At 33.0% G+C, this 23,936-nt stretch overlaps 2 protein-coding genes across 5 annotated transcripts; both read left to right on the forward strand.

Annotated features, from left to right (window-relative positions):
* Positions 1 to 1,705: 1,705 nt before the first annotated feature.
* Positions 1,706 to 9,857, forward strand: LOC114277098 (serine/arginine-rich SC35-like splicing factor SCL30A). Of its 4 annotated transcripts, none has more exons than XM_028218916.2 (6): positions 1,706 to 1,835; positions 2,519 to 2,682; positions 6,747 to 6,824; positions 7,713 to 7,883; positions 8,041 to 8,184; positions 9,421 to 9,857. In XM_028218916.2, the coding sequence occupies exons 2-6, from the start codon at positions 2,540 to 2,542 to the stop codon at positions 9,701 to 9,703; spliced, it is 819 nt and encodes a 272-aa protein (XP_028074717.2). In that variant the 5' UTR covers positions 1,706 to 1,835; positions 2,519 to 2,539; the 3' UTR covers positions 9,704 to 9,857. The 4 variants fall into 4 exon arrangements, with proteins under 4 accessions (XP_028074717.2, XP_028074718.2, XP_028074719.2 ...); XM_028218917.2 differs by having other exon boundaries at positions 1,709 to 1,835; positions 8,059 to 8,184; XM_028218918.2 differs by having other exon boundaries at positions 1,709 to 1,835; positions 8,062 to 8,184.
* A 2,177-nt stretch (positions 9,858 to 12,034) lies between these two features.
* On the forward strand, positions 12,035 to 21,488 carry LOC114277102 (glucan endo-1,3-beta-glucosidase 4). The gene is made up of 8 exons (XM_028218925.2): positions 12,035 to 12,188; positions 13,586 to 14,960; positions 16,539 to 16,566; positions 16,981 to 17,137; positions 19,484 to 19,694; positions 20,192 to 20,265; positions 20,889 to 21,036; positions 21,232 to 21,488. The coding sequence occupies exons 2-8, from the start codon at positions 13,649 to 13,651 to the stop codon at positions 21,327 to 21,329; spliced, it is 2,028 nt and encodes a 675-aa protein (XP_028074726.2). The 5' UTR covers positions 12,035 to 12,188; positions 13,586 to 13,648; the 3' UTR covers positions 21,330 to 21,488.
* Positions 21,489 to 23,936: the final 2,448 nt, after the last annotated feature.

Genomic DNA, 23,936 nt, shown 5'->3' on the forward strand with positions numbered 1-23,936 from the left:
TTGTCACAAATAGTTGTCGAAGGTGATTTTGACGAAGATAGACCTTGCGGATGTGCAACAATGGTGATTTCACGATTTTGGTGATTGACGGTGTAGGGACGACGAAGAAGATGATGAGACGATGCGACGATGGAACAAAGACAATCTTCTGGGTGTTGAGGCGATATGGAATACGGATTTGGATTTCTGAAATGGTAGAAATATTGTGCGTGATTTCGTGCGCAAGAATAGAGGGGAAGAGAGACAGTTATTAGATTGAAAGACACATAGGCGCGTGTTTATTTGAGGGTGTTTTTGGTCTTTTAGTATGAAATGGATCTAATGGAATATTATAAAACACTATGAATCTTATGGAATAACACTCTTTAGATAATGGATTTACTGAAAAAACATTCTAATACATTAGTCTTGTATTTTTTCTATTTATAAAAAAACGCAAGGGGATGCATGTTGAGCCTGATTTTGGGCTTGAAAATGGGTCGATGAATAATATATATTTTTTTCGTTTGCTGTTTTTTATATGAAGGGAATAATAAAAAATTGTATTGTATAGAGTGACGAGATTTGTTGTAGACTGACCTTCAATTGGGAAAGGAATTTCCCTATCCACCAAGCTAACCTATATGTAAAAACAATAATAAATTCTTGCTTCTGCAACCCTTTATGTCATTATTAAAATAATAATAATAATAATAATAATAAAAAAAAATTAATGTGATTGATATACTATTGTACAGATTTGAGGCTATACATTTAGGCCAAGTTCACACAGTTTTGAAAATAAATGGGCCTTAAAGCCAAGGATTAGAGAACGTCCAACCTCACACGTCAACTAATCAGACTCAGTCACACAAGTAATGACTAGAAGAAAGTGTGAACTCAAGTGATTATGGGCTTTGGTTTTTTTTTTTGTTGTGCAAATAAAAAAATTAGTTCGTAATTGAATTAAAAAATTACATTTAATTATTTTTGGAATAAATTACACTGACTTCTTTTTAGACTAGGAAAGTATAAATTGTATAATGGGCTAGTTTGGAAACTTAACTATTTTAATTAGTTTTATTATTATTATTTTAATTTGGCTAAAAAAGTTATATTTAAAATAATAATAGTTAGTTTTTTTTGTAATTGACTCGATGATTGTGAGAGAAAAAATAAAATAGTTATGATTTAGATGTGACATTTTGAATTGTTTTGGGAAGTGCAAAAAAAAAAATTTAAAATTTTATTTATTACAAAGAAAAAACGTATAAAAAAGTAGATAAATAATGTGACTCAAATAAATCAATAAATTAATTTTTTTTTGCACTTTCCAAAAGAGACCTTTGTTTTATTAGCTATTTTAATATTTTTTTTATCTTTATTAACTATTTTATCTCCAAATTTGCATCCCAAACACAAGTTTTGACATAATTATATTAAAACCTATTAAAATTGTTTAATTTAAACAACATTTAATTATATTTTAACCAAATAATTCGTTAATTATTTGAATAAAAAATAATTTATTAATTTTTTTTACACTGTGAAATATATATATTTTTACATCATTAACCTTAGTAAAAAGTTGAAGATTACTATATATATATATATATTTTTTTTTTTTCTTCAAATTTATTTAGTAATAAGTTTAAGGTATTGTCGCCACACAGCAGTTACGGTGTGCCCCTTCTCAAAAAAGTGACGCGTGGCACCGCCATATATACGTATGGTGTTTTTATAGGAGGAGTTGCCCTAATGCCCCAAAACGGTTCACAGCGCCGTCTCCAGCAGAAGCAATCGTTGTTACTGAGAGAAAGAAATCGGCGATCCAACTTTCTCACTGTTCTCATCAGGTATACCTCTTCTGATTGTGAATCTTCTTCTTCTTCTTCTTCTCTCTCTCTCTCTATATATATATATATATATGTGTGTGTGTGTGTGTGTGTGTGTGTGTGTATGATGATGAGTTTTGTGAAAATCTGCTGATTGATCGACACGATCTTCGTTTTTTCTTTTTCTAGTTCAATTTTATGGTTTGACGGACTGTTTGACGGTATGCTTGCATGATATATATATATATATATATATCTATCTATTTCACCATTTGATCTTCTTTTAATTTGATAATTATTCATGTTTAATTTTCTAGGGTTTGTTCTGTGAAAACATGTGTTTTAGAATAGCCAATGAGCCATAGCGGTTTCATTGCTTCAGATCCATATATATACGACGGAGATGTTTAGAGATCTGATTGCGTCTTGTTGAGGGTTCTTGACATTGTACATAGTGAACTTGTTGACTTTGTTGGGAAGAGATGTCAAAGATTTTATTTTTTTTCAACTTTCAATAATTTTTCTTGAGGATTGTTGGTGGCATCTACTGGAGGGAAGTTTCTTTCTGTGGCGTCTCTGAAAGGCACCCAATTATTTTAGAATATGTTGTGTTTTAGTTATTTTTGTAGAAGCTGTGTTGATTGCCGTTGAAATGCTCTTTTTTTTCTTTTTCTTTTTCTTATTTGCTTCCTTAAATTGGGCAGATATTTGATCTGTTTGTATAAATGAGGGGAAGGAGTTACACCCCTTCGCCACCAAGGGGCTATGGAAGAAGAGGGAGGAGTCCTAGCCCAAGGGGTCGCTATGGTGGTCGCAGCAGAGATCTTCCGACTAGTCTTTTAGTTCGCAACCTTCGACGTGATTGTAGGTTTGTGCTTGTTAATTTTCTTGTTGGTTGTTGTCTGATGTACTGAAATAATGTGATTATTCATGCCGTTTTTAGTATTATTTTGTTGTACTTATTTACGGTTGTTGATCCTAAAGGTTTTTATATTGACATGAAGCTTTATAAAAATGGTTTTGTAATTTGAATCACTAGAATTTGTTGACAAGAGGTCTCTTATGCAATTCACTGATCATCTTATAACCTATAATAAACTTAAGGTTTCATTAGGTGGGTACATTTTTTTTTTGAATTAGTTTTTGGTGCAATATATAGGTTCTAAAGGCTAAATGAAAATGCCTTAATTTCATTTCATGTATAAATTGACTAAAATTTTATTGATTTGGTGTTGAGTGGCTTATGTAGTGTGGTTCCTAGGGACATTAACTTGAAAATGTACCAACCATACGTTGAGCTTGAATGCATAACACTATGCTCTCTTGCCTAAGGAGGGAGGTCGGAAGGACATTATGGAATTGTTGCCAACTGGAGGAAGTGGATTAGTTTTACGTATCTAAGGTGGTGAGGTAGTTAGTTTTGGTGAATGTTTTCTTGGTTGGCTTCTCTTCCAGAGCTCTAGAGGTTAGGCTTTGAGACAAGGGGGATCATTTGTCTCCTATTTTGTTCATTTTAATTGTGGAGGTATTGAGTGGCATGGTGGATAAGGACAATGAGGAGGTTTTGTGAAGGCCTTCAAGGTGGGTTAGTGATAACTTCATTGTTTATGTCTCGTTTTTTTATGCTAAACATTATTATTGTTTGGGCGAGATGCTCAATTGGATGGGTTATTGTTGATGCATGCTGCTTCAGTGTCAGGTCCCTTCGTTTTACTTCTCTGAATTTGCCTTTTGGCTCCTAAAGGTCGGGTAGCTTGGAATTTAATTGTTGCAAGTTTTTAAAAGAGATTGGTCAATGTTCAATCTCCAGGTATTTTGTGTCTGTATTTTCTATTCCATCCTTTGTTGCAAGGAGATTGGAAAAGTCAGTTACTTATTGTGGAATGAAGTTAAATAGTAGTCCCAATACTATTTGTTAGGTTGGAACACAATCTGCACTCTAACTAGGGAAGGAGGTTTTCAATCTCCACGTATTTTGTGTCTGTATTTTCTATTCCATCCTTTGTTGCAAGTAGATTGGAAAAGTTAGTTATTTATTGTGGAATGAAGTTGTCCCATACTATTTGTTAGGTTGGAACACAGTCTGCACTCTAGAGGTTTGGGTATTAGGAAGTTGATTTTTTTTAATCAAGCTATGTTAAAGAAGTGATTGTTTGCATGTGAACATGATAGATGGTGATTGGTGGAGGGGGAGGATGAGGAGGAGATAGTGGCTGCAAAATATGGGTGTGGTGTTTGCGGGGATTAGACCTCATTTGAGGTTTATTGTATTGTAAGGGTTGGGTTGGGTTTTAAAAAACATTTGCATGGTGATGAGGGATGGGGAGGAGTGTGATGTTTTGGCTCCATCCATGGAACGGGGAAGAGAGGTTGGAGAAGGTTTTCTCTGTTTTTAATGTTGTAGTTGATAAGAATGCTATAGTGGTGGACTATTTTCATGGAGGGTAAATAGGCTTTTTTTTGTGGGATATCTTACTACATCAACAATTACAAGATTAGGAGGTGGCCAAGTTGATGAGACTTCTTGAGAAAGTTGTCTGGGAGACCAAGTATTTGAAGGGGGGGGACTCTTTGCGAGAGAGATTAACTACTCACCACTTGACAAAGGATCAAGTGACAATTTCCCAATTCGCAATCCTATTTGCACATGCAACACTAATTCACCATCATTACCTTCTTATCAAACTGTTGCCATACACAAAAATGTTGCCGTACACATGCTTGGTACTTATCGGGTGCGAGTACGCATACCGGGTATGGCAAATACGCACCGGGTACGTTTTATATGGTCAGTATAATCCCGGTATGCAATGGGTACGCAAAGGGTATGTTTTTGGGTACGCAAAGGGTAAAAAACAGAATTGTTGCAATTTTAAGGGTATTGGAGCAATTGTTTTGGTCCATTTAAAAAAATTAGAAGAACTTGGGATTCTTTTGTAATAACTAAAACATGAAACAAATGAAATTAGGGTTACTTGTTCTATTCAATACCTCCGCCTTCAAAGAAATATAGTTGGCTCAAGAAGAGAGAAAACAATCGGCTCCAAGAAGGTGCTGATTCTCTCCTTTGAAGAACACAATCTAGTGAGTTTCTCTTGGATTCTTCCTCCTCTTCTTCTTCGATTCTTCTTCCTCTTTCTTTCATTTTTTTTTATAGATTTTTTGTGTCTTTCTTCGTAGTAAACGAACAGTCGATCCTCTGTTTTTTTGGTTCATTTTTCTTCGATTCTTCTTCCTCTTTCTTTCATTTTTTTTTTCTCTTAGCAGCAAACGAATCTGTCTTTTTCTTTTTATTTTATTTTATTTTTTGATTCGATTCTCCCCTTTGATTTTCTCTTTCATTGATTCGGTTCTTCTTCCTCTTTCTTGAACTCTCCTTCATTTTTTTCCCTTGATATATGTGTATATATTTTTTGCATGCAACTTGCAAGTCTAGAATGACCCACAACCACTAGAAGTGAAAAAATTGTTATTTGAATTGTTAGAATGACCCACAGCCACTGGAAGTGAAAAAATTGTTATTTTTTTTTTAGTGACATTAAAATAGCTCGTCAATTTACTTAGTATTGGTATTGTTGAAAAATGATTTACTCTTTTTTTTGTTGTTGTTGTTGTTGTAATTTCTCCTTTTAATTATGTTATTGAATTTTAATTTGTATGCTGAATGTTTACTATAAAAACAAAAATAAAAATTGGCGTACCCACCTGTATCCTACTTTTTAAAAAATTTGTTGTATCGGCGTACCTGTATCGCACCTGCACCCCCACCTGTGCTTCTTAGATGGCAAGAAATTTTACATGCATTGCATACCAAACGAAGAAGGCCATCTTAGAAAGACCCTATTACCCCAGCTGGCCTTCCCAGGAAAAGATCTTCTCAACTACCAATCAAAGCCTCTTAGAAAGATTAAACATGGAAGCACCATGAAAAAGTTCTGTTTGATCCTCATAATTTGGGCCTAGATGGTTATGTTGTAGACATAATTGCATGTCCATATTTCATTCTTTCCGGGGCTGAGGTGTAACAAAGTTTGTTGTGTTCTCTTGTTACTGCAGGCTCACGCAGACAACGTGTGAATCTTTGTGGTCAGAGCACGTATTTGAAGTTTCTCAAACTTATGTTATACAGTTGTCTGTTACATGTGCATTTATTTCACATTTATTTACTTAATACAAAACACAAATACACTAAAGAATCAACAAGCATAAATAAGAGTGCAAAGATGACTTGTCAAATGGTAGTGCGTTAGTCAGTTCTACTATAATTTAACCCGAACGATCTGCATGCTTGAAAATCTTTTTGGGCAAAATTTGTAGGAAGACAAATGTAGAATTTTAATTAAATTTCTGTCTCTATTCATTCACTAATGCATAACATGCAAGATGAAGCTAGGAAAATATCGTATGACTTGATTATATTTGGTAATTGGTACTTATATTTTCTTCTGTTATTTAGTTTACATTCTCTTATTATTTTTTTTGTTCCTTGCAATTATCTTATTTACCTGCCTGAGAAATCTTGTAGCTATATGGATAAAGTCCATTTCTTTTTCCCCTTATTTTGTTTTTGATTTTGTTCTTTTTTTTTTCAAGTCATAATCAGAAGGTTGGACCTTGTGGATGTCTTCCTCCTATTTTCAAGGGTACATATGCATGCTCCTAATGTGTGTTGGTCAGTCCAAGAAGTGTCAAGTCAAATATTCAAAATTTTGAATTTTATCTCTAAACCATAGTGACAGGTTAAGCAAATATCAAACATGTGTCTAGGAGTGTCCTTGAGGTGCCCAATCATATATGCTTCTATGTTATTCATGCAGCTTAGGTTCTCATTAAAATATTCTTTATTTCATTTATTTTATTTTATTTATTATTTTAATTTTTTTTTTGTGCTCTTCCATATTAGTTATATTTGTAGTTTATGCTCTTGCACAGGCAAGAAGACCTCCGGAGACCATTTGGGCAATTTGGCGCTCTTAAGGACATTTACCTTCCAAGAGATTATTATACTGGGTGAGCTTGTGTAGCACGAGTAATGAGATTTCCAAGTTACTTTGCCTAATGAACCAGCTCCTATTTATCAAGTGGACCTTTACTTCCTTGTTTGATCATATTGACATGTTTATTAAACTAATACTACCATTTTGATTGTTTTATTTTTCCCCTTTAAGTTTTTTGGATGGTTGATATCTTATTCATGTTCTACTCTTTTATTATCTCAACTTGGGTTGCTTTATTAAAGTTGTTGAGATTTAACAGTGAAATAAAAGTTTTGAAGACATCAATCAAGTATTAAGAGTTCTGTTGAGAGAATCAAGTAGTAAGAGTTGTGTTCAAGATGATGTTAATGGTAGTGAAGATTGGAAGGAATTTGGGTTTCTATACATTGTGAAGATTTCAAGATTTCAAGTCTTGAAGAATTTCGTGTCATCTTAAAACTGACACTTGCAAGGTCAGATGCCAAGTGCTTGCTCTATGTGCTAAACATGGCCTGTTGTATTAATGGGGATAATTTTGCCATGTTTCATTACTGGGATAATCCTGGAAAATTTTAATACCACGGGGCTGTTTGGAATTTTCCTAAAAGAATAGGGGTGTCTTCACGTGTCGCACTTGTTCAAGTGGAAACCAACTCCAGTGTTGGTTTTGAACCCCCAAAATAACAATTTTTTATATGGGGAAGCTGAATCTTCATAGATGTAAGTCACAAACACATTGAATAATAAAAACCCAGTTGTGCTACCCTATGCTGACTGGGCTCCTTTTGTTATTCAAACAGCCCCAAAGGGGTCCATGGCTTGGGCAGCATTTTTCTATCATCTTTCCAGTTTTTTTTTTTTTTAAGACTTGTTTTCATCCTCTCTTGTTTTTTGGTTTGGTATTGTTCCCCCTATTTTGCAGGGAGCCAAGGGGCTTTGGTTTTGTCCAATATGTAGATCCTGCTGATGCTGCCGAAGCTAAATATCATATGGATGGCCAAATTCTTCAAGGGCGCCAGTTGACTGTTGTATTTGCGGAAGAGAATAGGAAGAAGCCATCTGATATGAGGGCTAGGGAGCGTGGTGGGGGGAGGTAGGTTTTTCTTCTCTCCCACACACACATTCATCATGCTTAACATATTGTCTTATTTTTATTTGTCATGAAATGTATAAATCTGTTCTCTTTGGCTTAGTTAGTGGTAGTGTGCCCCCCTGTATACATGTACTTGGGTTAAAAAGCTTACATGCAGGGATCGACTTTATGACAGAAGACGATCTCCGCCTCGGTATTCTCGCTCACCTAGGTACTCTCGATCTCCACCTCCACGCTATGCAAGATCGCGATCCCGCAGCCGTGACTATGACTCACCACCTAAGCCAAGACAAATCTCAAGGTATGCAATATAGTCCTCTTACTTTTATTTTCCTTAGCAATTTGGTCTTTTTTCTGGAAGCCACAATTTCTCACCTGCTTCCCTTAGGTTCCGTTGGATTAGAATGAAACAGATGATAAAGTGGTAGAAAGTGAAGTTAAAGGAAGGAAATAGAAATGATTTTTTAGTTTCTTGTATGCATTTGACTAGGATGGAAATTTTGCAAGAAAATGATGAAAAAATTAAATTTAGAAAACATGATAATATAGATTATAGATCACTCACCGCAGAATATGTAGTTGTGGAGGGGAAGCACATGGGCAAAGAGAGAAACGAAATAAGCTATCAAGTTTTGTGTGAAAAATAATTTGCGTGTAATCAGAAACCCTATCTAACAAGCTAATTTGAATTGTATAGGAAAGTTTAGGTTGCGTTTGATAGAGCTTCGTAAATATGATTTGAGAGTATGAGTTGTATTTTGAGTTTGTGAGTTTTAGAATTATGATTTGAGTGTGGAAAATTTGTTTGGTAAAAGAGTTTTGAATTGAGTGGGGAATTTTTGATGTGACATATGATATTTGATACAAAAACTTACAACTAATAACCAAACATACAAATCAAAATTCTATTAAAGCACACAAAAAATTCTAAAAATATTTTTTTCGAATATATAAAAATTAACATATGTCAATTGCAAAAAAATAAAAATAAATAAATAAATAAATTCTATTGTTCCGGTCAACCGGCTGGACGACCGGTGAGACATCTGGTGGGACATCCGGTGGGACGACCGGTTAGGCCAAATTTGAATTTTTTTTTTTTTTTAAAACGCGTCCCAGACAGAGTTTTCAGTAGAGTTGTGGAAATGTGATTTGAAAATTCCAACCAAACATCATATTGGAATATGGGTGTAGAATCATTGTTTGGAAACAAAACCAAACACAGCCTTAGTTTTCATTACTTTCTAGGAACCCCTATCTGAAAAAATAAAACAAAACAAAAAAAATTCCCTTTTTTTTTCACTTTCATGTATTCTCCGTCTAGCCAAACTGAACCATAGTGTGTTTATCAAAGAAAAGATTGGGAAAAAAACCCACTGTTTTCCTTATTTTTCTAGGGAAGAATATCTGTTTTCTTCTATTTTCTGGGTTTTCACTGTGTTCATTTGCAGATAACTTTCTTGGTGCTTAGAATATTTTTCGTACATTTCTCCGTTGGCATTGCTAACCTTGTCTGGTGTTTGTGATAATGGGGCAGGTCTGTTTCACCTCAGGAGAAAAGGTATAGCCGAGACAGGTCATACTCGCGGCGCAGTCGAGAGAGGTCATACTCAAGGTCTCCTGCTGTTTATAATGGATCCAGGAGCCGCAGTCGAAGTCCGGTGAGGGAGCATTCTCCACCCTATAACGGTTCAAGGAGCTGCAGTCAAAGTCCGATAAGGGAGCGTTCTCCTGTGAGGAGCAGGAGCCCCAGTCGTAGCAGAAGCCCAAATCCTGTAGATTACTCGAGGGAGCCGAGGGATGAATCTCCTAGTCAGTGAGACTACTAAACTGAGATTATTCCCTGCTAATATCAGATTTAGTTTTAAAAAAACAAAATTTGTTTGACCGACTGAGGTGCTGTAGTAGTATTTGATTGGATTTGAAGTTGGATGTTGGTTCTGTTTGGATGCTATGAATCTTTGTGGTTGGACATTTTCTTGTATTCTGGTTGGACCATATTAATGTTTTTAGTGATAGTGTTTCATAACTACAACATTATAATATACTCAAAAAACTAGGTCTAGGATTGAAATCTTTTAGTTTTGAGGGGAACCTTTTGAATTCAACAACTTTCGGTTTTTCTCTTCCTTTTAAGTGTACTTTCGATTAAAAGGGTCAAAAGTCAGTAAGAAGTTAAAAAAATCGAATGTTTATTGAAGATTAGGACAATGCATGAGTGAAGTCTATTAACATACTGTTAAAAGCTTTTAATGAATTCTTTAAAAATATATTTGAGTTTGGCTGGTTTATTTTTTGAGTCTTTTTAAATTAATTTTAATTGAATTTGAGGAATTTGATTTTTTTAAAATGCAAATAATCAAGCCAGATAATGTAATAGATTGTTTAAGTTTATTTAAAAGAAGTTTGAATAATTTGATTTGTTTTATAAGAATAATCTTATTGAAAATATAATTGTAAAAAATAATTAGAACTAAATAATATACACTAGTCATTTTTTCAGGATGTTTCAAGATGTGTATAATACACTAGTCATTTTTCATGATGGTTCTCATCTCCATCCGTTCAAAATAATTTGGAAATTTGCAATAAAATCAGATTTCCCACAGAGAAGAGAAAAGGGAATTTGCAATAATTGGTCCAATCCACATACTGACTTTTCAGCTCCCTTTTCAAAACCGACGAAGAGAAAACACAGAAAGCTTTTGGAGGGAGAATTACAAAAAGTGTCCAAACTTGTCAATCACTTTTTATTGATTAGTATTCTCTCTCTATTTCTTTTTGGATGTCACAAATTTTTATTTTTTAATTTTTTTCTTATTAAATAATTTTTGCACAATTAACAAAATTATCTCCCTTTCTCAAGTGATGAAAAAAGAAAAAGTGAAAAGGTTTGAGAGAGGAACTCTTTATATATTTAATAAAAAAATTATTATTATTAATTTTTGCAATTCTTTCAATAATGCGTTGGATTAATAAAAGAAAAGTGGGAATAACACTACCTTTTTCCTTTTTCTCTTCTTCCTTTTCATTCTATTTATTTATTTATTTTTTAAATGTACTAGGTAAGTACTTTCTTTGAGGAATCAATAATTTATTTATTCTTTTATAATAAATAAGGAAACATTATATTACATATTTTTAAAGAGTGTTTATCATATACATATTATGACTAAAGAAAAAATTATACAATTTTATATTTCTCGAGTCATAATTAAAAAAATATCATTATTAAACATAACATGAGATATAACTAAGAAACTCATAAGTCATAATTAAAGAAAAAAATAACATAAGGAAGATTCATATGATACAATATATATACAAAAATGTTAGAAACTTTAAAACTTCTATCAAATTTTTTATCAAATGTCTTACATGAGTGTGAGATCCACATGAAACATTTAATAGAACTTTTGAGTCTCTAATATTACTCATATATATTATAATTTCTCTAATAAATACTTTTTTTTTTTGAACGACCCTAATAAATACTTGAAATCTTAAATTTTTTTATCAAATATCACATAAATGGTCCTGCATGAATGTATAGATCTTATACCTGTACGAGTATTTTAATATTTTTTATTTTTTATATTTTTGGTTGTGTTTCTAGCATTAATTTCTTTTAGTAGTAACCAAAAAGACAAGCCACAAGACAAAACTCACGAACAGAGAGGTCTTGAACAGAGAGTATTTAGTAAAAATTTTAATATTTTTTATTTTTTGTTTTTTTGGCTGTATTTCTAGTATTAATTTCTTTTAGTAACCAAAAAGACAAGCCACAAGACAAAATTCACGAACAGAGAGGTCTTGAACAGAGGGAGCCTGAGATATGAGAAAGAAAGAAAAAGCTGCCACTGAAGAGGTCTCTGTAGCTTCTTCTATAACTTGTTTATGCATTTATATTATATTATATTTGTTATTAAATGTATTTATCAATTTGTCAAAGGGGATGTGGGCGGGGTAATGTATAGTCAATTTTTTTTTTGGGGGGGTGAATAATACAGTCAATTATTTTGCATTTAAAAGTGAAAGAGTTTTTATCAAGTGCACAGAGGGAAAGGGAGAGAGAGCGCCAGGTTTTGCTGTTATGGTTTCCACGTGTAAGTGTGACTTTTTAACTTCTTTGTGAGGTTTTGCAAAATTTCAAAATTCTTTAGTAGATTCTCTTTTCTGGGTTGTCAAGTTTGTCTCTGAGGCTTGAACTTGAAGCTCTGTCTTTGAAATTTTTAGGGTTTTGTTAATTCTTTTGAGTTCTCTTGAGAGAGGAGGGTGGATTTGCAGCTAAGCCACTATAGCCAGGTACTACTTCTTCTACTTCTTCTTCTTCTTCTTCTTCTTCACTGTTTTTTTGATTTCTGCTTGTTGGTACTCTTTTGGGTGATGATGTTTATTGGGTGTTTTGCTAAGTGGGTTCTCTGAGTTTAGGCTTAACTTGTAATGGGTTTCTGTTGTTTTTCCTATTTCTTGCCCTTCTTATTTTATTTCCTTTTTTTTTTTTTTTTTTTTTATAAACAATTTGTTTGGGTTTTGGGATGATTGAAGATGTGCTTGAGATGAATTCCAGTTATCTATGAATTTTTGACACAAAAGTTGACATGAGTGGGGATTATTATCTACTTGAAATTCAGCAAGCATTTTAATCTTAGTGGAGGGAAACTCCTACTATGAGGATTGAGGCCTCACTCCTTGCTCTGGAAAATCACTCCCCCTGCCGCTGCCAACCTTAAACTCTTCTAAACCCTGTCCCTGCTCGCGCTTCGTGCAACTATGTTTTTAATTTTTAGAGAGTTTATCTCGTGAATCCATTGATCATGTTTCCTCAACAAATTGTTATTTTTTAATCGGGAAAAAGTAGTTTTCTAATATTCATTTATTTTTTTCCACGTTTATGTTTAATTTTTTTTTAAGTAACTCTTATTTCTTGAATATAGTTTCAGCATGATGTCTTGATTTTGCAATCCTTTCATAGACTCACTCACCCATGTACATTGTGTTTTGAGCATGTACATATACATGCAATGTAATATGTATAACTCTTATTTCTTGAATATAGTTTCAGTATGATGTCTTGATTTTGCAATCCTTTCATGTACTTACTCACCCATGTACATTGTGTTTTGAGCTTGTATATATACGTGTAATGTAATATATATGGTTCACATCTCTACTTGGTTGCGGATTTGAGCTTTTAACTCTTTCATCATGACCCCTCTTGTGACATTCTTTTAATGGGATCAAAATATTCCTTCTCTCTTTCATGATTGCTCTCTTGGTTGCAGGTTTTTCAGATATTTATTCATCTTCCTCTGTCTTCCCCTTTAAGAGGTTGAACTTTTGTTAATCATAATTTCATAGTTTCAACATAACTGTTTAAATTTTAGTGCCTCTCCAAATCCTTTTTAATTATTCACCCATCGATCACTAAACAAAACCTAGATGCTTCACTCAACACTCTCTTTCTCTCTCTCATTTATATAAAAGTAGAGAAGGTTTTGATCCTTCTTTACGCATCATGACTACAGTTTTGATTTTTTTTTTTTTTTTAATGTGTGACCTGTACTATTTTAGGGGCATGGTTCCAGATTATTTTGTGGTTAAAGTTAATTTTTTAGTTTCTTTCTCCGTAGATTTGGAGCTTTATTTAAGTTCTTTATTTGGTTTATTTTTTTGATGCCATGAACTTGTGGTAATGTCAGTTAAACGTGAGTGAAGAAACACTCTATAGAGTGAAAGTTCAGGTTGAAGATTTCTTGAATCAGATGATGCCCAAAATATGTCTCAAAAGTATCCTGCTTTTAATTGGTATGCTTTCCAATGCATCAGCTGCATTTGTAGGAATAAACATAGGCACCGATGTTACCAACCTGCCGCCAGCTTCAGAAGTGGTTGCTATTCTTAAAACCACTCAAACAACTCACGTGCGCCTTTTTGATTCCGATGCTCACATGCTGAATGCTCTGTCAAACACCGGGATTGAAGTTATGGTCAGTGTCACTAACGAGGAAGTCTTAGGGATAGGAGAATCTCCATCAGCAGCCGCGACATGGGTTAATAGAAATGTTGCTGCTTACTTGCCTTCGACGAATATCACTGCGATTGCTGTTGGCAGTGAGGTCCTTACTTCAATCCCAAATGCCGCTCCCGTTTTGGTTCCCGCCATGAATTACCTTCACAAAGCCCTAGTTGCTGCGAACCTAAATTATCAAATCAAAGTATCAACCCCACAATCCATGGATATAATTGCTAGGCCATTTCCACCCTCGACCGCCAGCTTCAATTCTACATGGAATTCTACAATTTTCCAAATCCTTCAGTTTTTAAAAAACACAAATTCTTATTACATGTTAAACGCATATCCTTACTATGGGTACATTAATGGCAATGGCATCTTTCCCATCGATTACGCTCTTTTTCAACCACTTTCCTCAGTCAAACAGATTGTCGACCCGAACACGCTTTTTCACTATAACAGCATGTTTGACGCTATGGTGGATGCTGCCTATAACTCTATGGCAGCTTTCAATTTTTCAGGGATCCCAATTGTCGTGACAGAAACTGGGTGGCCATGGCTTGGTGGAGCCAATGAACCCGATGCCACTGCAGAGAATGCTGAAACCTTCAACAATAACTTGATTCAGCGTGTGTTAAATGGTTCAGGTCCACCTAGTCAGCCTACTTTTCCCATCAATACATATATTTATGAGTTATTCAATGAAGACAAGAGGCCTGGGCCTGCCTTGGAGAGAAACTGGGGTCTCTTTTATACCAATGGGACTGCTGTGTATTCTCTGAGTTCGAGTACTACTGGTCAAATCTCTGGGAATTCTTCTTCGGTTTTTTGTATTGCAAAACAAGGTGCTGATACCAATAAGTTGCAAAATGGACTGAATTGGGCTTGTGGTCAAGGTCATGCTAACTGCAGTGCTATTCAACCGGGACAGCGATGTTATAACCCTGATACTCTACGAAGCCATGCTTCTTATGCTTACAATGATTATTATCAAAAGATGCATAGCATTGGTGGAACTTGTGACTTTGGTGGTACAGCCACGACAACTACTGTTGATCCCAGTAAGTTCCTGCTGTCGTTTCTTAAACTTATAGTGTTATTCAGAGCTCTGTTTCTTTTGTTCTTTTTGATATGTCTTACAATTCAATCTGGTTTTATCCAGAGTTGGATTTTGTGGCTACCAATACTTCTTATGTAGACACATAGAATCTTTGGAAAGCCTCTGTGCTTGTGAAAATTGGAAGGCCGGTGATTGGTATTTGACATGTCAGTGGAAGCAATGTTGGAGGGAAATTGAGTTTTAATGGTGCTAACACTTAGATGATCGGTATGTATGATATATCGATATCTATAACATGCCTTAGTTTGGCTTTTGCCTGGAAAATGATGCATTATTCTTTGAGGAATCACTACAAAATAAGCTTGAGACAAACTGACGCTCAACTTTGGTGTTCATTAAATTACATTAGGTTAACGGTTTGAGTCTTGCCACAGGCAACTCCCCCCCTCCCCCAGGCTATGGCCTCCAATGTACCAAAAATAGTACATTATTCTTGGAAGTTGCTTTTAATACCTAACCTAGATATACATAGGCATTGATTTTATTGATGGACTGCATTACTTGTAGCTCTTGGATATCACAGACCTAAGATGAAAATGTGGGATTTTGTCGCCATTGAAGGTAGGTTTTTATAGTTGGGTCTATGTTAATATTTTGCTAATTGGGCTTCATTTCTCGCTGTATCTTTTATGAATTGCTTCACAATTTACATAAAATTTATTTAAGAAATACTCATTTACAGGTCTGGAACATATTTTCCTGGAAATTTATTTTGCCACTTGCATTTTTCACCATTTTCTTTGAGTGAATAATGGCTGTGATTGGTCTCTTTCATTTTGAGGAGAAAATGAAGGATTTAAATGGGAGAGCATTGCTCAACCTTGTTAACTCTTTTTTCACAATGCCATTTCACTGAAGTAACAATTTTCCAAACGTGATTCCTTGATTTTCTTAAAAATGTCATTCTATGCCAGGCTAGAGGCCCTTTTAGTCAAGCTCACATAAAGCTTTTAGGCCTGCAGTTTTTAGTAGGCTTTAGGCTCTCAGGAAAGGCCCCCGCCTTCTTTTCCATTCAATAATCCAATCTTTATTTTTATTTTTCATTGATAATGTCAATTTCCCTCCTCCCAAACATACATTAATGCGTACTAATTGGGCGTTATTTTTTTATTGATATGCCTTGTATTGTATCCGCTCCGCAGCCTTATAGATTTTGATAATATTGTTAATCATTTTGAGTTGTGTATTTTGGTTTCCTGAGCTTATGCTCAACTATATCTCTGGGTACTTGATTACTAATTTTTAGAGTGATGCAATATATATTCAAAAGTTAGAACTATCTTTTTCATTGTTGCAAATTTTGCCATGGGTATTTGGCTTAATTGGATGCATATACCAATTGAATAGGTTTACATTCTTGTATTGTATGTTTGCCGGGTTTTTCTTTTCCTTTCCTTTTAATTTTCTTATTTCATTGATATTTTGATACTACTATTTTATACATTATGAATCAAGCCTGTACTTTATTACATTATTTTATTTCCTCTTATTTTTTCTATTGATGTGTGTTTTTTTGCAGGCTATGGAACGTGTATCTTTACTGGAAGGTGAGAACTTCGATCTGCACATGTTCCTAAATTTAGGGGTGTTTTGAGAAGTTAGTAAAAAATTGACTTCTGACTTTTTACCAAGCTTTTTAGTTTTTTGGAAAGTGATTTGAGAAGTTGGTAAAAAGCTGACTTTTTGCTTTTTAGTTTAATATTTATTTATGGTGTCAAATCAAATTAAAATGACCAAAATATCCTTACCCAACATAAGAATTTTTTTTTTTTGGTCATAAGTTCTAATTTGTAATTTCACACTTGCGTTTTTGGCCTTTCCCAAACTAATTTTGTTGCGTTTTTAGCCACTTGTGTATTTGGAAAATGATAAAAAACGTGGCTTTTTATGAAAGTTCCAAAATGGCACCTATTTTTTTGTCTCGGTCTGGCCTATAACATTTAATATTTTTTTTGGGACAGTTCAAATTCGGGCTCAAGTACAATAATCTCGCCTACCGCTGCATTTGGACCAACTACTCCTTCCACTGGAGAGAGTTCGAGGATTCAAATTCCAGAGTTTGGGTCGTTGATTTTAGGATTTATTGCATTGATATTGCTCGATTCATTCCGGGTTGCGTAATTAGTCACTGCTCTGAAAATTGCAATGAAATCATGGGAAATTCTCGAGCTTTGACAGTTCATCTTGATGATTCAAATGTTCATTTTTGTTAATCATATCCCATTTTTAGTCAATTTTGATTCTTTTCTTTAATTCCTTTCCTTTCCTCTCCTCTTCTTTATTTTGCAAGTGAGCATGTGCATATGTATATTGTTGCAAGACTTTTAGACTTTTGTTCCTTGAAATGGTGACAGCATTTGGAAGATGAATTTTGGATTTTGGAATGACAAAAAAAAAAGAGCTTGGAATGAAATGTGTTTATTGAGTTGGGATTTAGTTTTTACATATGGAGGGTGAGTGGAACCTACGAACCTTTTGAGTTACACGTGCGCTATGATTATTGGGTTAGAATTTGAAATAATCTGATTATTTTAATTTTTAAAATTTAAAATAATTATTCTACTTGTAGATCATAACCTCTAGTCATTTATTTTAGATTTATTGATCTATGTCCTATTGTTCATAAAATTGTACAAAATTTAACTCAAATTCTATTAAAAGAAAGAACACATTCAAATATAGACATAAAACAAATTTTTAAATAGGACAGAAATAAATGCGTAAAAAATGTGAGTTGTCACCTCACAATTATTCTAAATCTTTTCTAAAAAAAATATTGAAATGTGTGAATAACTTAAATATACCAGATATATTTAAATTCATTATAGGGATAAATTTAAAGATTTCCAAAACAATCCTAGAATTTTGTTAGTCATCTCAAATCCTTCACAAAAAATAAAGTAATGGTTATATTTAGAGATATACTTTTCTTATGTAAAAATGATTAAAAGTGATTTTTGGGAGAAACATCAATGGATTTTTTTTGAATCAAGGTTGTAACCAAAATTTCACTCAAATATGCAACAAAAAGAAAAGAAAAGAAAAGAAAAGAAAAGCAAGAGACCAATGACATCGTTTATAATTCTGACGATGCCATCAAATGATTTGATCTTCTTTGATAAATTACACTTTCTTTATATATAAACTAGGTTTCACATCTTCTAAAAAATTAAAAAGTTAAAAAATTATTATTTTATTTAAGTCATATCATTTTATTTAAAGAAAAATACTTGGGAGCACTAATTAGTGCTCCCACTAATTAGGTGGCAGTGGGTCCCGTCATTAATGATGTGATGTTTTGGTCTTGGAGTTGTATTTTTTTTTTTTTTTTACTTTTTTAATGCATTAGTGCTATTAGTGGTGATATTTTTAGTGGGATGAATCATTGTTGTTATTTAAATCACATTTCTATCACATCACTTTAAATTCAACCTATATTTCATAAAAAATCAAAAAGTACACTTATTTAAAACATTCCAAACAATCCCTGAGTCCTTTTTTTCCTTTTAACTTTGAAAATTTATTTATTTTTACTTTAATCATTTATGTTTCAATTTAATTTAAAAATTAATTTATTTTTAGAATTAGATAAAAAATAATAAGGCAAATTACATATACCTACTCGAGGTTTGGCAAAATTATAAATACTCTCCTGAAGTTTGAGAAATTACAAATTTTCCCTGAATGCTATATTTGCATAATAAATTAGGGGGTAATTTGTTATGAAATTTAAACCTCAGGGGGTAAATTGTTATGAAAATGCAAATCTTAGAAGGCGGGATGTAATTTTCGAAATCTCAAGAAAAACCTGTAATTTAGCCAAACCTCAAGAGAGGTATATGTAATTTGTCCAAAATAATACATCAACAGCCATATTTTATTATATAATTGACACTTTTGACACAAATCTAAATATAATAATATATTTTAAATATTTATGTAATAGTTAATGCAGTATTTTTTTTATATAATTTTGAATATAAATTAACTTTATAAATAAATACAAAAGATCAAATATAAAGGGGGCAAATTGTAATTTACCCATCTTCTTTGGGGAGTGTTTTGGAAAATGCATTTTTTGACTTTACCTATTTTTGTTTTTAGTGAATTTTTTTTTAAAATTTTCAAAAAATTTTAGGTTTCTAAATTATAAATTTTTAAAAAACTATAAAAAAAATCAAAATAAGCAACATTTTTTAACTTTTCATCTTTAGTGTTTTTTTTTTTTTTTGAAATTTTTCACAAAAATACATACTCGACTAATTTTTATCTTCGTCACGATAAGACAGACAAAAATGTAAAAACAAATTGACATAATTAAAAAAAAAACCACTAAAGTCAAAAAAAAAAAAATTTCTTTCAAAATATCCACACAGGGCCCTCTCTCTCTTCCAAACCTTCTCTGTTGTGTGTAGAGAGAGAGAGAGAGAGAGAGAGAGAGAGGGGAGAGAGCACAAGTAGTACAGAGAGCAAATGAACTCCAGCACAGGGACGTCGGCGGGAGGAGGAGGAGGAAGGGGAAAATCATGGCCGTCGACGACATCGGTGTCGGCGTCAGGTAAGAGAATTCAAAAGGAGATGTCCGACCTCAACCTCGACCCTCCTTCCGATTGCTCCGCCGGCCCCAAAGGCGACAATCTCTATCACTGGGTCGCCACCCTCATTGGTCCTTCTGGTTCCCTCTCTCTCTTTCTCTCTCTCGTTGAATTTGAAATGATAATGCTCAATGTTGAATATTGTTTGAAAATTTACATGTTAGTGTACTAGGGTTAGTTAGGGTACTAGTTAGGGGGAAAAGGAACGGAAAATTAAAATTCTTACTGTCGTGCTTTGTCTTTTTTTGAATCTGGATCCTCAATTTAAAGTAAACATTTTTATTTCTTCAAAAAAAAAAAAAAAACAATGTAATGATTGGTTGTTAATACAGGCACATAAGATAACAGGTCCAATTTTGCATTACCCATTTTCTCTGTTGGATTTCTTGGGCTCTTGAATGTGTTGTTTGAATGTAAAATATGAACTAACTTTGCAGTATTTTCTAAATGGTATTTTAGTTTTATGGTGCTTACCTTCACTGCACATAATAAATGATTTTAGAAAAAAAATGTTCTAATCTTGCTTACTTGTCCAGTTTGTTTTTATAAACGGGGTTTCTTCACATTCTTTTTGTAGGAACACCTTATGAAGATGGCATCTTTTTTCTTGACATAACATTTCCAAGTGAATATCCTTTCAAACCTCCAGAGGTATACTCAAAAACATTCCAAATAAATACTGAGAATTACTTAACACATTAATTTTATTTTGTCTCCTCAAAGACTAAATGTCACATAAGATTTAGGCCCTGTTTGGAACTTTTTAAGTTAAAAAATCAAAATATTATTACAAGACATCAAATCATTATCTACTTTTTTATATATCTTTTCGTAAAAAAATCAAAAAAATCACTGAAAAAACCAATTCTGAAACACCCCCTTAGGCTGCATTTGGTTTGGTTCATGGATTTGAAAAGGGAAAGGGAAAATGTGTGTGAAAAATATAGGTGGATCTTTTCGAACTATACATGCTTTAAGGAGTACAACGTTTGAGGGAGTCCTTGCCATCATGATGCTGCACCTAATGCATGGATAAATAAGTATAATAGGTTTGGAAGCCTAAAGCAAATTCTACAATTCCTACAAGACTATGATCATCAAGAAAAACTTTTGATCCAAACACTCGTGTTCATGTTAGTGTTAGGGTTTTATTTGAATTTATTCTATCCAATGGGCAAGACTTTACTGGGAGAAATAGAAGAGTGCATGTAACATTGTTGGGCATTATTATTGTTCCATCTTTTTATTTTATAATTTTAGGTTCAGGACTGCAGGTGGTGTTCAGAACTCGAATCTACCACTGTAATGTTGATTCTACTGGCAACGTTAGTTTAGACATCCTGAAAGACAGTTGGAGTCCAGCCCTGACGATATCAAAAGTGCTCCTTGCAGTGAAATCTATGTTCACTAACCCTGACACATGTGAGTATTTCCACTCAATTTGTGACCTGGTTGAGGCAGGATTATAGGTTGTCATGTCTTTTTTGGATCTTGAGCAGTAATTTGGGTTTAATTTAAGAATTTGACAATCCAACTACCTTCTTTTATTTTCAATTACTTTGTTCAACTGAGATATATATTGTTCTACTAATCAACTGACATGCTTAATTCTTGTAGATAAGCCAGTTGTTCCAGGCATTGCTCGCTTGTACTTGGCTGATAGAGCAAAACATGATGAATTAGCTGCAGAATGGACCCTGCGATTTGCGAGGTAAATTTGATGAATTTTGATAAAAAGAGACCTTTGTACTTGATAGGTTTTATTTACACAAGCAGCCTCTTGCATGACCATCATGTGTGTGTAGTGAGTGATGTCTCTGTTGTAAACAATAATTAAGCATGTATGGCTGATAATTAATTGCTTTTCTTTAAAATTGTTGACAGCCTACCAACTTTACTTTTCATATATTTGGTATAATTTAAGTTTGTAAGTTTTCAACTTTTTGCTGCTAAGGCAATGGAGATTATCTAAAATATATATATATACATGGAAGAGTAACTGTGGGAGTGGTCAATATGAAAAGGGTAGGGAAGAAAATAAAAACGCTATTAGTATTGGAATACAAATATATATCTAGCTTGTGTTTGTTTTGAAGGATTAGGGTGTGGGATTGGACTATTAGTCCGACATTGGCTCTGTTTGGTAGAGCTTATTTCCAGCTTATTTCAGTTTTTAGCTTAATTTAAGCTATTTTGACATGTTTGGTTCAGTTTAATAATACAACTTATACCTTTTTGTAAGTCAAAAATCAACTTATTCTTTGAGTGGGAGAGGAGAAGCTTAATTTATAAGTAAAAAATTAACTTATTTTTACAGTTATAAGTTATAAGCTGTTAGGCTATAAGTTATAGTTACTTTTCCACAGCTTTACCAAACGGGGCCATTGTTTGTTTGAAATTTTTTGTTCCGGACTAATAGTCTTCTCGGGCTATTAGTCCCACAAATATAGGACAATCCTATCCCACGGGGGATAGAAACCATGGGATTGGTATCCCATGGTATTATTTTGTGAAATGCCCATTTTACCCTCCATGTTATTACTTAGTAAACAATTGGAAAAGAGTAAAATAGTCTTTTGAATATTTATAAATTTTGTTTTTAGTGTTGTTAATTTAAAATTATATATTAAATAAAAAATTTAAATTATAAATTATAAATTAAATTTAATTAAAAATAATAAATTAAAAATTATGGCCTTATAAATTAAGTTTTTTTAGTGTTGTTAAATTATAAAATTTACATATTAAATAAATTATTTTTTTAGTGTTGTTAATTTAAAATTATATATTAAATAAAAAATATAAATTAAATTTATTTAAAAATAATAAATAATAAATTATGGCTTATAAATTAATTTTTTTTAGTGTTGTTGAAAATTTAATTTATATATTAAATAAAATTATTTTTTATTGTCGTCAATTTAAAATTTTATATTAAATTAAAAATTTAAATTATAAATTATAAATTTAATTTAATTGAAAATAATAAATTAAAAATTATGGCCTTATAAATTAAATTTTTTTAGTGTTGTTAAATTATAAATTATAGATTACAAATTTAAAATTATAAATTACAAGGGTAAAATAGTCTTTTGAACATTTATCCTTATTCAGTCCGTCTAATCAAACATTGGATTCACTAAAAATAGTCCAATCCAGACATCTAATTCCATAACTAAACAAACATAGGATACAAATTCAATCCAACCAAATAGTCCGGGGACAATGTATTCCGGGACTAACAGTCCGATGGATTATAATTCTCTTTTATTCAGTCCGTCCAAACAAACACACCCTCAATGGTATTGGGGAAGAGGGAGTTGCTAAGCGGTGGTGGGCTTGGGTGGAATAGATAGGAGCAAAAAGGGCGAGGTTTGAACATCCTAACTAAAATAAAGAGGGTTGGGGTAAATACCGGTGGGCTAGAAAGCCCTTGGCTAGGAGTAAACAATTGAGTTGTGAGGTTTTACCTTCTTTGGTTCCTATTGCTACAGCCTATGAAGCTCGGGTACTCTAAAATTGTTGCTGTACAAGTACTGGGTACTTATCGGATGTAGGTACGTATATCAGTAGAGTTGCATGCATACCGAGTATGCCGTATATGGTTGGGTACGCCATGAGTATACGGTGGGTATGTCATATACGGTTGGATACGCAGTGGGAACTCAATAGGTGCGGGGTGAGTACTCCATGGGTACTCAACAATAGTATTTTTTTTTCTTTTTTCAAAAGTTGGAATTCATGCAAGTCTACGGCCTTGTTTCTCTTTAATCATCTTCAAAAACTTTATGTAATTTGGAACCACCAACTCTTTACAAAGTTAGTAAGTAAGTTTGTCCTCTTCCATTATTGTTTTATAGTATTGTATTTGTATTATTGAATATTGATTTAGTTTGAGTTTTATAATTTCTCTTTATAGTTATTGTTTTGAACTTTAATTTGTAAGTTGGATGTTTAGTTATAAATTTAATAAATAAATAAATATTTGACGTACTCTAACCGTACTCGTATCTTATTTTTTTAAAAAACAATTTTAGCGTATTGACATACCTATATTATACTCGTATTTGTACCAGCACCCGTGTTTCATTGGCTGCAGCTGAACTGGTATGTATGTCTGTGTAATTGGTCTTGGGTCTTTCCTTATCCAAAAAAATAAAACAAAATGAAGAAAGTCTTCAGCCTGACCCACAGAAATCTAATTCATATCTCAATTTTGTAAGCAAACATTTTTATTAACCCATTTTTCAGTTTTTGACTTACTTCTCACTCTCACAAAAAAAAATTAAAAAAAACTTTTAATTATCTTCTCAAAACATCTC

Source organism: Camellia sinensis, chromosome 12 (genome assembly GCF_055761805.1).
Source record: "Camellia sinensis isolate YWXY chromosome 12, ASM5576180v1, whole genome shotgun sequence".
Classification (NCBI taxonomy): Eukaryota; Viridiplantae; Streptophyta; class Magnoliopsida; order Ericales; family Theaceae; genus Camellia; species Camellia sinensis.

Excerpts from the sequence above, each read along its gene's own strand:
- LOC114277098 (XM_028218916.2), top strand. The coding sequence starts at position 2,540 with ATGAGGGGAAGGAGTTACACCCCTTCGCCACCAAGGGGCTATGGAAGA. Across the intron at positions 2,683-6,746 it reads AACCTTCGACGTGATTGTAG|GCAAGAAGACCTCCGGAGAC; the intron begins GTTTGTGCTTGT and ends GCTCTTGCACAG. Across the intron at positions 6,825-7,712 it reads CCAAGAGATTATTATACTGG|GGAGCCAAGGGGCTTTGGTT; the intron begins GTGAGCTTGTGT and ends CCTATTTTGCAG.
- LOC114277102 (XM_028218925.2), top strand. The coding sequence starts at position 13,649 with ATGATGCCCAAAATATGTCTCAAAAGTATCCTGCTTTTAATTGGTATG. Across the intron at positions 16,567-16,980 it reads ACGTGTATCTTTACTGGAAG|TTCAAATTCGGGCTCAAGTA; the intron begins GTGAGAACTTCG and ends TTTTTGGGACAG. Across the intron at positions 20,266-20,888 it reads ATCCTTTCAAACCTCCAGAG|GTGGTGTTCAGAACTCGAAT; the intron begins GTATACTCAAAA and ends TCAGGACTGCAG.